At 35.6% G+C, this 16,039-nt stretch overlaps 1 protein-coding gene across 11 annotated transcripts in view; it reads right to left on the bottom strand.

Moving 5' to 3' along the window:
- The window catches only part of SETDB2 (SET domain bifurcated histone lysine methyltransferase 2), a 79,645-nt gene that overhangs the window by 62,197 nt on the left and 1,409 nt on the right, over nucleotides 1–16,039 (bottom strand). For 9 of the 11 annotated variants that reach the window (XM_055542144.1, XM_055542151.1, XM_055542149.1 and 6 more), the window contains 4 exons: nucleotides 13,575–13,929; nucleotides 5,967–6,092; nucleotides 4,589–4,654; nucleotides 938–1,034 (listed from right to left, as the gene is read on the bottom strand). In XM_055542144.1, coding sequence (XP_055398119.1) covers nucleotides 938–1,034; nucleotides 4,589–4,654; nucleotides 5,967–6,092; nucleotides 13,575–13,590 — 305 coding nt within the window. In that variant the 5' untranslated portion in view covers nucleotides 13,591–13,929. The remainder of the gene's footprint in view (nucleotides 1–937; nucleotides 1,035–4,588; nucleotides 4,655–5,966; nucleotides 6,093–13,574; nucleotides 13,930–16,039) is intronic. The other 2 variants (XM_055542145.1, XM_055542146.1) reach the window with 2 other exon arrangements.

Genomic DNA, 16,039 nt, shown 5'->3' with positions numbered 1-16,039 from the left:
AACCAGTAAACTGAGTGTTTCATTTCCCTTTTCAACTTGATTTTGAACTTTAAAACAAATAAATTATGTTTCAAGCTGGGTTCTGTGGCATTCTTTTTAACAAAATGTCATCAATTTATTTCTCCTATTTTTGGGGAAGGGGAATATGAAATACTGATGATTCAAGAAGTTCTTTGTTATGAAGGGATTAACTCAGCATATATTCAAGAGACAAAATTGTATCTGGGGTATCCTTAGTTCTAAAGTTTATTAAAAGATTTTATTACTTACAGATTTAACAAATAACCTATGTAGAGAATTATGACCCTATATAAAATACACAACTTTTAAAACTTTTCCAGAAGGGTAGGGGAAATGGATGGTTAGAGAGTTTGGGATGGACAGGTATACACTGCTATATTTAAAATAGATAACCAACAAGGACCTATTGTAAAGCACAGGGAACTCTGCTCAATGTTATATGGAAGCCTGGATGGGAGGGAGTTTGGGGGAGAATGGATACATGTATATGTATGGCTGAGTACCTTTGCCGTCCACCTGAAACTATCACAGCATTGTTAATCGGCTGTACTCCAATACAAAATAAAGAAGATCTAAAAAAAAAAACTTTTCATGGGAAAGAATCCTTTTTTTATATATTTTCCCCTGGTGGCTCAGACAGTAAAGCATCTTGTTTACAATGTGGGAGACATGGGTTCGATCCCTGGGTCGGGAAGATCCTCTGGAGAAGGTAATGGCAACCTACTCCAGTACTATTGCCTGGAAAATCCCACGGACAGAGGAGCATGGTAGGCTACAGTCCACGGGGCTGCAAAGAGTTGGACACAACTGAGCTACTTCACTTTATCTACTCTTACGTCAAATGATTAGCAACAGTAAATCGCTTTCTGGGAACAAAAGCACTAACAACATAAATAAATTTAACTTTTATACATACAGAGAGGTGCAGTCTTTTGGAAAGAAGTCTTCATATGATGTCGAGGGCAATGAACTTGATTTGTTTTCTTCTGTGTTCTTGGTCACAGATCTATGATCTACGTGAAAAAATTACAAACAAGTTAAAAATGAGTCACTGTAATATCTAACTAATAACTCTATTAACTAGAGATATAAGGAGCCCTTAAATCTGAAACCATTAAGGTTTCAAAATTGAGGCAAAAATTAGGTATCAACATTTTCAAAAATATTAAGAAAATAAGATAGGATAAAATAAGACATAGAAGAAATTTCTACTGCAGAAATTCTAATTTGGCCCAAACTTTATCTGAATTTTAATCATCCTTTAAAGCAAACATCAAGTATCCCTATTTCTGCTTGTATTTTACAGAAAAAATAGTGTAACTCTCAGAGACTCTATTAAGGTCGCAAAATGGGAAACCTTTACATTTCTCTTGCTTTCTCATTATTCTATTACTTTCTATTTTTGTAGAGGAGGGAAAAGTATTTGGGTTGCTCTTTTTGTCTTTTCATTTGTTCATTCATAGTTCTCTTAGTCTCCCCTATATTTTTCTGCACTTAATTTCATCTTGAGCCAGGATGTCCCTGGTTCGTTCTTGTCTCTGTGTTTTCCAACTTCACCTATTCTTACTCTCTAACATGACTTCACTACACAAATAAGCTATGCAGTTAATGAAAAAAAGTCAGAGATTTCCTGCTCTTATTTTGGAGAAAAAAAAAAAGCGAATATGCAGAACAGTCTATGTTTGTTTTTTAAAAAATTGTTTTTAATCATGGTTTTTCCTATGCAGTGGTAGACCTTAATAAAAAAGTGATTCTCTTCCTGCCTTATTATTAACTTGCACTGGTCCTTTAGTGTAGACCAGTCTTATTAAACAGAAAAAAAAAGTTTAAGAAAATAAAAGAATAGTTTAAGTTATAATCCAGGGTCATGTGTGTAGATGCATGTGTTGCTTCAGTCATGTCCAGCTTTTTGTGATCTTAGGCCACCAGGCTCCTCTGTCCATGGCATTCTCCAGGCAAGAATACTGGAGATGAATACAAGAATATTTGCCACGCTCTACTCCAGGGGATATTCCTGACCCAGGGATCAAACCTGCGTCTCATGTTTCCTGCACTGGGAAGCAGGGTCTTTACCACTAGTGCCACATGGGAAGCCCTAATCCAAGGTCATCCTTGGCTAACTGGAAAACAAATATCCCTCTTTAGTTATTGAGGTAAAGAAAGAAGATTTAAAATCTGATAGATGAAGAGAGCTACAATAACTGATTAATAAATAAGTTTCGGCCAGTGGCTAAGACTCTGTGCTCCCAATGTAGTAGGGGGCAAAAGTTCAATCCCTGGTTGGGGAAGTAATAACCCAATGCCACATGGCACAGCCTTTAAAAAAAAAAAAGTGTAAGTTTTTCAAATTAAGAATTTCTAATTTTTCCCAGCAAATTTCTTTGAATGAGCCATATAACGCCATACTAACAGATACAAATATAACAAAGGTATATAAGCTCAGTCAGAAACAAGATTTACTAAAAAACATGGAGATTTTATACTAACCATTAGAAAAGAGGAGAAAGGAGAAATAATAATTTCTTTCAAGAAAACAGTTTCCAGTTCTTGGTATAGGGATACATCAAATATTTATAGAATTATACACAAGCAAAGAAAAATCAAACGTAAATGACTGGTTTGGGGAATTCAGGCTGGATCTGGGATGGCTTGTTTTGACCTCAACACCGAATCCTTTTGTTTCTCCCAGTCTTAGTATTCCTTTCAAAATAAATACTAATATGAAACCTAAAGTTTAATAAAGTTACTATGAAGTGTTTAACCCCTACATTTGCTAGTAATGTCACTACATAATTCCCTGATTACTTTAAAACATTTGCTAGCTCTACCACTAGCAAACATATACTTCTATTTTGATAAATTCATTATACTTCAGATGAACATATAAAAATATGAAACTAGAATACTCTGCATTTCTACTAATGAAATCATTATTTTAAAAGAACCAAGACAAAAACCCAACTTACCTTCTTTTACTGGGAAAGATTATTTAGAAAGAAAAAAGTTGTTTAGAATTACTTCTTCTTACCACCTCTTGCACTTATAGGGTTCTCTCTTAGAAAACTAATCTAACCCCTTAAGGGTATGTTGATTCTAAGTACTACTGTAGGCCACTGGGAGAAAGACTGTTTTCTTGAAAGAATGTACTCTTTTCTAAAACTTTACATTAGCTACTGAAACTGAAAACATTTCTGAATAACAAAACCTTTCTTTAAAATAAACTGATGCATATACACAATGGAGTATTACTCAGCCATTAAAAAGAATACATTTGAATCAGTTCTAATGAGGTGGATGAAAACTGGAGCCTATTATACAGAGTGAAGTAAGCCAAAAAGAAAAACACCAATACAGTACTGCATATATATGGAATTTAGAAAGATGGGAACGATAACCCTGTATGAGAGATACAAAAGAGACCAGTCTTTTGGACTCTGTGGGAGAGGGAGAGGGTGGGCTGATTTGGGAGAATGGCATTGAAACATGTATAATATCATATGTGAAACGAATTGCCAGTCCAGGCTCGATGCATGATACAGGATGCTCGGGGCTGGTGTACTGGGATGACCCAGAGGGATGGTACGGGGAGGGAGGTGGGAGGGGGGTTCAGGATGCGGAACATGTGTACACCTGTGGCAGATTCATGTTGATGTATGGCAAAACCAATACAATATTGTAAAGTAATTAGCCTCTAATTAAAATAAATATATATTTTAAAAAATAAAAAGTAAAATAAACTGATGATGTTAAACCATATTTTCAGAGATTTAAAACTCTAAGGCTCCAAATTATGACAGTTAAAATGATTACAATCTGTTGAAAATATTTAGCAGTATTAATTAAAATTCAGAAAATGTATTTCCTCAATGCTTTAGCAAATTGGTGATAGTCTAAGATTTATAAGCTAGTGATTCTGATAACTTTTTAATTAAAAAGTTTTTAAACTGAAGGATAATTGATCGACAGTGTTGTGTTTGTTATACAGCAATGTGACTCAGTTATACACACACACACGTATGTTCTTCATATTCTTCTCCATTATGGACTCTTACAGCATATTGAACATAGTTCCCTGTACTACACAGTAGGACCTTGTTGTTTACCTAAAGTAGCTTCTCAATTTTTCTTTTTCTAATCCTAGTACATCATCTTTGTTCAATTCCTTTAAAGATGATACACCGATGTTCTAATAATAATCTAGAAATGAAAAAAGTTTCCATCAATTTATCTATACCAAAATATATCTTTCTAGTATTGTTCTTTACACAAAGCAGGTTTACAGTGGTTTGGAGTCTTGGAATTCTGTTTGTGCTTCTTATAAGAGAAGCTTTTTTGAAGAAGAGATACATTTGTTCTTCCTGAGAGGTTTAATAGAGTGTGCATTTCCTATTCTGGACGGGCAGGACTTTTCATTGACTAGGAACACTGATTTCCATAACTGACCTATATGGATCTTGCAGTTTTATCTTAAACTGTCTTTGCTTCATGCAACATAATTAAGGCTGGCTTGCTTCAAAGCAAGAAAACAGCAGAGAATATTCTAGGTTAGGATTAGAAATGTACATACCCTTTATCAATGTTGAATTGTGGTTTATAATTGCATCTTTTACTAGAATCATTGCTTGGATGTATTCTGTTAAGGAAGGGAAAAAAGAATGAAAACAATCAGCAGCAGCATCACCTTTATTCAAGATGTCAGCTCCTGTGCTATGCAATTCACTGACACATACTTTATCTCATTCAATCTTTGGAACTCCTCTGAGAGATTTTTATGAGTATCTGCTTTAAAGACAAAGAAATGGAAGCTTAGAGGTTAGTAGCTTACTGTTTACTTCAGGTTAATCAGATAGGAAGAGGTAGAAGTGAATTCAAACCTAGATATATTAGATTCATGAAGGAATGAGAATATTAAAATGAAAGACAGTATTAATTTTGTAGACAAACACACAACAGATTAATATCATAGAATATCCAAAAAGAATTAAGAATATCCTGGGGAAAACAAAGAATAGGAGGGGGTAAATTTTGTTTGAAAATCATATATTTTGATGGAATGAAGGAAGTTTCCATATAAAAGTCTATATTCTACAACTACCTGGGCTGAAGACAAAGAAACAGAAAAAATAAAAACCTGGATGACTGAACTGAGTACCTATGTAAAACACAAGGTTTGCTTTCTGAAGACTACTAAGGCAAATTCTGTTTAAAGCAGGCAAAACATATCCATATATGTCTAAGCTGTCTCTGAAAGACTGGATGATGGATAATCTGTTACATTTTTCTGTATGTACCAAATGTTCTACAAGGAGCACATACTAGTTTTGTAATACACCCCTTCCACCCCCACATAAAGATAAAGTGAGGGAGAGAAAAGTAGCCTGAGATAAAGAGAGATTTATTTATTTATTCATAATTTATTATTCAAAATAATCATCTTCATCCGCTTTTACAAGAGTTCATGCTATGCTATGCTAAGTCACTTCAGTCGTGTCCGACTGTGTGCGACCCCATAGACGGTAGCCCACCAGGCTCCCCCGTCCCTGGGATTCTCCAGGCAAGAACACTGGAGTGGGTTGCCATTTCCTTCTCCAATGCATGAAGTGAAAAGTGAAAGTGAAGTCGCTCAGTCGTGTCCGACTCTTAGCGACCCCATGGACTGTGGCCTACCAGGCTCCTCCATCCATGGGATTTTCCAGGCGAGAGTACTGGAGTGGGGTGCCATTGCCTTCTCTGACAAGTGTTCATAGTATGATAAAAATGAGTTTTTATAGAAACAGAACATACACACAAAAAAAGCAAACAGAACTGATGTCAGGTTCTTAGAAAACAAAATAAAATATTTTGACCTTTAAAAACAAATAGCAATACTGGAATTAGAACTAAACTGTATTGCCAGTGGGTAATATTTAGCATTAAATGTGTTGAAAGTTTTTATTGCTTCATACCTTTATTTGTGGCAGACCCATCTTTGATCTTTTGTTTCAGTGACTGCAGCACATTTTGCACTTGTTCAAATATGAAATCCACTTTCCCATCATCTTCCAGCTCCATCCAGAAAGTTTTTGCATCACCTAAAGAAAAAATAGGTGAATAGCCTAAGAGCTCAACAGACATAGACTGTAAATTTTCTAAGGCACATGCTATTAAAAATCCACCTGGTTTCTAAATAAAATCAAGATTTAACTGGGCTATTACTTTCCTTTAGGAAAAAGATTTTCGTCACCGTTTCTTCTTTTCTCTTTTGGCCACATGATCTTAGTTCCTTGACCAGGGAGTGAACCCGGGTCCTTGGCAGTGGAAGTGTGGAGGCCTAACCACTGAAGTCCTTGGTCACTATCTCTTTAGAAAGAATGAAAAACGAAGAAGATGACCTAGACATCTCCCTTATTTCTGCTAATTAAAAAAAAAAAAAAGTGTTGAAAACATTAGTGAAACTATTTCTTGACTGGAAAACAGAAGGAATGATTTCATTCTGGGGTGGAAGCGGGCGTACTTATGGACAACTATACATTTAAATTTTTTCAAGGACGTAACCTCCAATAAGTATGCAAGTGGATGGTTTCAGAATGAAACATCTCAACAACTGTTGAAATAATGAAATATCTAACACTAATGCTTTTAAAAATATCTTTGCTATCAACTTTTTAATAGTTATGTTGACTGAAGAAAAACAATCTAAAAGTTGCAAATTATGTTTTATTTGGGCAACTACTGAGGACTACAGTCTGGGAGACAGCCTCTGAGATAGCTCTGAGAAACGGCTCCCAAGAGGTAAGGGAGGAGTCAGAATAAACAGTTTTTGCTGAGAGGAAAAAATAAAACATGTAATTAAAGACTGAATGATTACTGCCAATCACAAAGAACAGACGTCTCAATTTAACGATGTTAGTGCTTTTTTACGTCTAAGGAGATACAAGAGTCTGGGCTCACTTAAATTATTCTTCAGATATGCATCTTAACTATCTACGTCAGTATCTAGTTTTTCTACCTTCTGAATTCTCCTCAGGGAGTGCCACTAGGGGCAGATGTAGATGTTGGCTTGATGGCAGGCAGCACTCACTATCTTCTGAAGTGGCAGGCAATATTTTTTGTTCACAGTGACATGAGGCAAAATAATGTTTAAAGCTTTTATAAAGTTATATAGATAAACCAACATTTCAGATGCTCAGCAAACTAACACTGTAATCAAAAATTTCCATCCTTTCACAGTTGAAAACAGAAATATGAGAAACGCGATGAAAATAAACTGACAAAAGTCAAATCTCACACCATGTTTCAAAGTAATAAAAATATCCAAAATGTTAAACACAAATTATTTCTAAAATAGATAACATTAATGTATAAAATGCTTAAAATGAATTGGGCCTTAAGCAAAGGAGGAAATGCACTGTAGACAGGTCACTTGAGAAGCCACTGGGAGGATTAATGAGCAGAGAGCACAGTAAGTTCACCAAAAAATACATTTTCCTTCATAAAAATTAAACCCAGAACCTCCCAGTTAGTAACGGTGGGGAATTCTTCAAAAGAGGCTTAGACTTCAAAGTCCCAACCCTCCTTGGCAGTCATCTTACCCAAAGGGGACCTCTGGCTAATGAGGGCTGCTGCTCTCCAGCAGCCTCAGGAGGAGCATTGCTTCCCTGTTAACTCTCTGGCCTATTGTGTACTACACAAGACTAAGCCTACTTTTAATTCCCCAAAGCACAGTTCAGACAAAGGTTTCAACACTTGAAAAAAGAAACACAATGTGAAAAGGCAAAAGGGATGAGAAGTGATGTTTTAGAGAAAGGTAGGGGCTGTGACATGGAGGGCCTTGTGTGCCATACTAAGCAACCTTATTTTTACATGGAAGGCAATAGGGAGCCACTTACGAGGCTTAAGCATCTTATCATTATGTCATTAATTTGTTTTTAAAAATCTCACTCACGGGGCAGTGGGAAAAGGGAGTCAAGATTGATTTCTCTGTGTCTGATTTGGTCAACCATATGTATAATACTGGTATTATTTGCAATAGTGAATAAAGGTAGAGCAACAAGTGAGAAATTCAAGCAGCGTAGGTAAAGTGGATATGTAGGTTCCAGAGTAAGATCTGGTCCAGCTATACAAGTTAATTTTGGAGTCAATAATACAAAAATTCTTGATTGAAGCCACAAAGGAGATGTGATAAGAGAGAATGCGTAGAACGAGAAGGGTTTTCTGTAAAACATCAACATGTAAGTGATGAGAATAAGAAAAAGGAATCATGGAGACTGAGAAGAAATATAGCAACAGATACTTGAGTTGAAACTCAAATCAGTAAACTAATACTGCTGCTACTTGCCTCTAGAAATGAAGAATATCATCTTACAACTCCACTGTCTATCCAAGCTTGCTCCATTATTCAGCTAGATATTAAGATTTATTGCAAGAACATAATCATGAAGCAAGAGGTACACACCATTGCAAAGAAGGAAGACAAGCAAACTATACAGTTATACTATATGCCTTCCAATCTCACATGAGCTAGAAAGTCTTTGTAAATAGGCAACGCTCATGAATCACATTGACCTGAGCTCAATTAGTAGATGAATATTTATGAACTGCTTCCTAAATACACTGATAATGACCTAGGTACATGTATATGTATGTATTTGTATTTCTCCATCCATTCCTTGAAGAGCTTCAGGGCAGTGGTCCAGAGAATCTCTAAGACACCTTTGAGCCTGTTATCAGCAAAGTATAGTTTATAAATTCTTGGATACTGGGGCTTCCTGGATGGCTCAGATGGTAAAGAATCCACCTGTGACATGGGACACCTGGGTTTAATCCCTGGGTGGGGAAGATCCCCTGGAGAAGGGAATGGCAACCCACTCCAGTATTCTTGCCTAGAGAATCCCCATGAATAGACAAGCCTGGCGGACTATAGTCCATGGGTCAAAAGAGTTGGACATGACTGAGCAAATAAGCACAGCATAGCACAAATCCTTTCAGACAATACACTAGGTCAAACTATTTTAACAGTAATACATTATTTGCCTTTTTCTTCCCTATATTGACATTAGCTGATGGTTCAAAAGCTCTGGTGAATAAAAGTGCTGGAGCCTTAGTGTGAATCAAGGCAGTTGCACCAAACTACCAGTTAGCCATTGTATTGTTTACCACCAACTTAGGGTCCTTGATCAGATCAGATCAGTCGCTCAGTCGTGTCCGACTCTTTGCGATCCCATGAATCACAGCACGCCAGGCCTCCCTGTCCATCACCAACTCCTGGAGTTCACTCAGACTCATATCCATCGAGTCAGTGATGCCATCCAGCCATCTCATCCTCTGTCATCCCCTTCTCCTCTCGCCCCTAATCCCTCCCAGCATCAGAGTCTTTTCCAATGAGTCAACTCTTCGCATGAGGTGGCCAAAGTACTGGAGTTTCAGCTTTAGCATCATTCCCTCCAAAGAACACCCAGGACTGATCTCCTTCAGAATGGACTGGTTGGATCTCCTTGCAGTCAAGGGACTCTCAAGAGTCTTCTCCAACACCACACTTCAAAAGCATCAATTCTTCGGCACTCAGCCTTCTTCACAGTCCAACTCTCACATCCATACATGACCACAGGAAAAACCATAGCCTTGACTAGACGAACCTTTGTTGGCAAAGTAACGTCTCTGCTTTTGAATATGCTATCTAGGTTGGTCATAACTTTCCTTCCAAGGAGTAAGCGTCTTTTAATTTCATGGCTGCAGTCACCATCTGCAGTGATTTTGGAGCCCAGAAAAATAAAGTCTGACACTGTTTTCACTGTTTCCCCATCTATTTCCCATGAAGTGATGGGACCGGATGCCATGATCTTCGTTTCCTTGATAAAGCAACATAAATAATTACCACAGTACAATGAATGTCTCTTTCAAAGAAAACCACTAGTGAGACCGTTTTGAGTGGTAAGATAAACTAGCTTTCTTATTCCCCATCAGTTCAGTCACTCAGTCGTGTCCGACTCTTTGCAACCCCATGAACCGCAGCACGCCAGGCCTTCCTGTCCATCACCAACTCCCGGAGTCCACCCAAACCCATGTCCGTTGAGTCAGTGATGCCATCCAACCATCTCATCCTCTGTCGTGCCCTTCTCCTCCTGTCCTCAATCTTTCCCAGCATCAGGGTCTTTTCAAATGAGTCAGCTCTTTGCATCAGGTGGCCAAAGTACTGGAGTTTCAGCTTCAACATCAGTCCTCCCAATGAACACCCAGGACTGATCTCCTTTAGGATGGACTGGTTGGATCTCCATGCAGTCCAAGGGACTCTCAAGAGTCTTCTCCAACACCACAGTTCAAAAGCATCAATTCTTCAGTGCTCACCTTTCTTTATAGTCCAACTCTCACATCCATACATGACCACTGGAAAAACCATAGCCTTGACTAGATGGACCTTTGTTGGCAAAGTAATGTCTCTGCTTTTTAATAGGCTGTCTAGGTTGGTCATAACTTTCCTTCCAAGGAGCAAGTGTCTTTTAATTTTATGGCTGCAATCACCATCTGCAGTGATTTTGAAGCCCAGAAAAGCAAAGTCAGCCACTGTTCCCCCATCTATCTGCCATGAAGTGATGGGACCAGATGCCATGATCTTAGTTTTCTGAATGTTGAGCTTTAAGCCAACTTTTTCACTCTCTTCTTTCACTTTCATCAATAGGCTCTTTAGTTCTTCACTTTCTGCCGTAAGAGTGGTGTCATCTGCACATCTGAGGTTACTGATATTCCTCCCAGCAATCTTGATTCCAGCTTGTGCTTCCTCCAGCCCAGCATTTCTCATGACCATGGAAAACCATTTTTACTTAAAAGAAACACTAATAAAAATTATGGTTTTCTGACTGGGTGTTTGGTACACATTTTCTCAAACTTGAAGTACAAAACTAACGCCAGTCATTGCTAATGATAAAATTCAAGCTACCAAATTAAAATTGAAAATTTAGAAAACTTGTATCTGCCATAAGTTTGAAAGGTTCTCACTAATTCATCAATTTTTGATGATAGCAATATTAAGAAATGTAATTTTAAAATATTGTGATTAAATGTGTCAACATTTGGAAAAATCTGCATAATTCATTGCACCAATGTTTTCCAAGTGGCCAATGCATGATGTTATAAAATCATACATGTGTAAGAGACCCATTCAAAGTGCAAGACAAATCAATGGATTTTAGTGTAGCAGTGTACAGAAAGCTCACTGATATGAATTCAGATTCCACACTATAACTAACCTTGAAGGAATGACTACTTGTTGAGTTTTGTAGTTGTATCAAATAAAAATTTCCACGATCATCTGAGAGGCTATTAAAAACTTCTTGTCTGTGTGAAGCTTCATTTTCTTTATACATTTACACCAAAGCCTCATATCACAACAGACTGAAGGCAGAAGCAGATATGAGAATCTCTCTTCTATTAAGCCAACTATCAAAGAGATTTGTAAAAATAAAAAACAGTGGTTTTCTGATTTTTTTGTTTCAGAAAATAGTTCTCTCTCACGTAATTTATGTTAACATGTTGGGTTTATTATTTTAAAAATATAGGTCAATTACCATTTTTGAAGCTTCTCAATTTCTTAATATAGTAAATATGAACAGATATGAACCACATAAACAAAAGCTATTGAGGGTTTTAAATACTTTTAAGAGTATAAAGTAGTCCTGAAACCAAAAGAAGGCTTGAAACCACTGGTCTAGATAACTGTCCAGTGAAATAGGTACTACAATCTGTGTAACAATTCACCTATTACACACATGTTAAAGGGTGGTGAAACCATTCTGTACACTACTGTAATGGTGTATACATGACATTATGCATTCATCAAAACCCACAGTACTTGAAAGCACAATGAGGGAAGCTTAATGTACGCAATATCATTTAAGAGATCAGGGATCCCAGGAAGGCATGTATACACAACTTTGCTGAAGGGCTGGGTGGAAAAGATGCTGACTGAAACAACTTTGGAAATAAGTGGACTCTGTAAAACTACCGGCAAAAGGAACTTGCACAAGCACTGAGGTTTCCCACGACGGAATCAGTATATACTTCTGATACTGCTATACATATATATTGGAATTAAGCAAATAAATAAGTGGATAACAGATAATGGGAATTTACGGATAAGCAAAGAGACTAGGTTAGCATACCCATGTGGTAATGGATTAGAGCCAGAAACATCAGTATAAACTCATGTTTAACTTAATATAGTTAGAGATGGTTACATACAGAAATATTTATAGATACGTGTAAATACAATTTATATATATCTTGCTCTGTCAGTTGAGAGGGCCTATAATCAAGACACCCCAAGAGCAACAAACACACCTACTGCCCAGATCTTGGTTTGTAATACCATCCTCCAATAAAAGGAACCAGGTAGGCTCATTCAAGAAACGGCTCATTCTAGGAGGATGGCAGGAAATATATGAGATCAACTTGGGGCATCTTTTAGTACCAGAAAATAAGAAAGTGCTAAAAACAAAAACCAACTGCACTGATGGGGTATGTCAAAGGGGGAGGAGACTGACTGAAAGAGCTCCAATGCCCAATCCTGGGATAATTTGAATAACAAAATAAAAAAGTACTGGATTATAACCCCAAATATAAAATATGTACCCAAGAATCTATACTGATATAAATACATGACTGAATAAATACATAAATTGGGGAGAGGAGACCAATCTCCCTTGCAGAAGAATTTTGAATAATAGTGTGAGTATCCTGCTCTCAAAGAGGAGGAGTATGACTTTCTACTCCTTAAGTATGGGCTGTACATAGTGATTTCCTGTCAAAGAGTAAGTAGGGAAATGGAGGGAAAAAGAGAGCAGTAATTTACAGTGGAGAAATCACTGAACATGATGTCAGCCAGGCTGAATAGCAACAGGCGAGAAATCATGTTGATAACATGTACCTTGACATCATTTGGTAAAAAATGACACTTTACCTCTATGGTCTTTCTCCCCCAAATAAACAACCCCAGGTCTAATCATGAGAAAAAGAAATATCACTTAATAATTCCGATAGAGGGGCATCTTATAAAACACTTGTATACAAAATCTTACAAAAACAATATATGTCTGAGAAACTGTTATATCCAAGAGGACCCTAAGGAAACATGACAAGTAAATGTAATGTGGTATCCTGAATGGGACCCTGGAATAGAAATAGACATCATGTAAGGAAATAAGAATAAACTATGAACTTTAGTTAACAATAATGTGTCAGTAACAATAACTATAACAAATGTTATCAGCCAAATGTTAGATTTTAATCATAGGCAGAACTGTGTGCAGGGAACTCTGTACCAGCCTTTCAATTTTTCTGTAAAGTTGAAAGTTTTCTAAAAAATAAAGTATAGTTTTTAAAGTACATTAAAGTACTGACTAAGCATTACAGATAGACAATTAATTATAAAGAGTCAAAACTGTTGTTCCATGAGAATAAATCCTTAATTGTAATTCAGGAAAGTCCATGCAATGAAAAAACTTGAAAATTCAACAACTCAACTTCATTAAGTAGTCTATATACTTTTAAATATAACTTTTAACAATGGTTTTTCAACCTACCATTTTTTTCTCCCATCTTTTGGCGCTGCTAACAAACATCAAATTCTTTGAAATTAATTTTATCAAAGAACTGAATCACTTTGATTGTAGAATATAACTGGAATCCAACTGTGGTTTCTGAAATTTGCAGTACTCAAAAGAAAATGTATTATACTGTTTTAAGCCGAATATTCTTTGACACCTGAATTTTAAACAGTGCTTGAAGAAACTTTCAGAAATGATTACTAGTCCAACTTAATGATCACTCCATGAATCTTTAACAAGTGAATACATACAGTTGTATCAGATCATCAACAGTATCTTTTTAAAAACAAAAATCAACTCCATCTTTTGGTCCATGAATACATGAAACATTCTGTAAGGAAAACAATAAGGAATGGTAAATGGCATATTTGAAAATAATAAAATATATCAGAAAAACAGGGCTGTTGTAACAATAGCTCTATCTTTTAAAATAGCATGAATTATCATGAAAAAAGAATACATATTAACTGGAAAAACATGCAAAATATCAATATTACAAATATTATAGAAAAATTCAAAATTACCTATTTAAAATATGTTAATTAATATAAACTATCTCCATTTCATAAACCTTTAAAAACTTTTAAATGGGGCTAATAATGTTAATTACTTCAAAAGACTGTTGTGAGGCTGACTTAATCCCTTAGAATAATACCTGGCACATTACAAAGGACTCAATAAATGCTAACAGTTATTATTATTCTTTCCGTATATATACTTTAAAAAAAAAATTTGAATTTTAGTATATATAAATTTTTATAATTTTCACTGATAATATATCTTGCACTTTCTCTCATCATTAATGTTTTCCTATAATATGACCTTTTAAGTGACTGTACAATATACTTTGGTCAATAATCCATTAAGTTAAATTATACTAAAGAATTTTAATAATTAAAATGTAGTAAGTTATTAAGTAAACCTCTATATCAGACATTTAGATTATTTCTATTTTTCCAATACAATAAATAATGATGGAATATACTTTATGCCTATCCCTGATTATTTCCTTAAGATACACACCTAGAGGCAGAACTAAAGGTCAAAAAGAGGTCAGCACTTTTAGTCTCAGGATGTTAGTCAACACATGATAAATTCTTCTCTTACTCCCACACCGAATTCACAGAAATCTTAATTTTTTTAATTAAAAATATAGAATCATGCTGAAAATAAAAAGGAAATTATCTATAGACTGAGTCTGTGGGACCTCTCTGTGGAAAGGAAACAGATGGGAAGTTGCAAAGATAATGCCAACCACAAACGTACCATGGCAAAATAAAGAGCAGATTCTCTCAGAGGAGATGAGTATATACAACCAAGAGTCATCAAACATCTGAAAAAAGTTACACCATGGAAGAGACTTAACAAGCCCACCAAACTGATGAATTGAATTGAATTAAAGAGAATTAACGGAGCATCCTGAAAATAATTTTAAAACAAATATTATTGTATTTAATATAAAAGAACTAAAGAAATAAAATACAATTACAAAAAATAATTAACTGGATATCTTGGATATAAAAGTAGTTGTTAAATAAACTCAATAATTAACAGTCACAGTAACAGATTCAGATGAAGAGCCAGTTAGTAAGCTAGGAGACAAAGTTGAGTAACTCACTCAGAATACAGAGCAAAGAACTGGCAAAAAAAGGGGTAAGTAGAAAGAAGACAAGGCAATAATGATCAAAAAATGCTTATAACTGGAAAACACATAGGCCACTAATGGTCCACTGAGTAACAGAATAAACTTATTAATACAAACCATGGGTAAACTTCAGAACATCAAGAATAAAGACAAAGCCTCAGAAACTTTCAGAAAATCTAGATGATTTAAAATGAATGTTTATCAAACTGGTACAGACTTCTCATCAGAAATGTCGATGCAAAATGTTAAGGGAAAATAAGTCTGAATCCAGAATACTATTCCAGCCACCTTATGTTTCAATAGCAAGAGTTTAAAAACAAAAAAAGACTCTTACAGACACTCAAAGAGCCATTCAGAGACTCTGAAAGAAATGAAGAAGTACTTCATTAATAAAAACTAACATAGAAGGAAGTACTGAGTAAAAGAAACAAAAGTGAGCAAATATATAAATAAAACACATTAATGCTAGATTAAAAACAGATTAAAAGTGGGTTTTAATGACAAATGAAATAATGCTAGAAAATAAAACCACAGGAAACGGGTTTTTTTGGAGGAGGGATGGAAGGGGATTGTAAGATTACAGAAAGTAAAGTAAATCATACTAAGTTCTTTGTAGAGAGGATATCAATACGAACTAAATGTATGAATTGCATTAAAAATATAAAAGTGACACACTGTAAAGCAACTATCCTCCAATAAAAATTTTAAAAAATGTAAAAGTACAGTACGAAAAAGAAAACCGAACAAAGAAAACTTGGGGCTAAGCTCATTTAAAAAGAAAAATGGAAAAATACAA

This window comes from Bubalus kerabau, chromosome 12 (genome assembly GCF_029407905.1).
Source record: "Bubalus kerabau isolate K-KA32 ecotype Philippines breed swamp buffalo chromosome 12, PCC_UOA_SB_1v2, whole genome shotgun sequence".
Classification (NCBI taxonomy): domain Eukaryota; kingdom Metazoa; phylum Chordata; class Mammalia; order Artiodactyla; family Bovidae; genus Bubalus; species Bubalus kerabau.
This window is presented reverse-complemented; position numbering and strand designations above follow the sequence as displayed.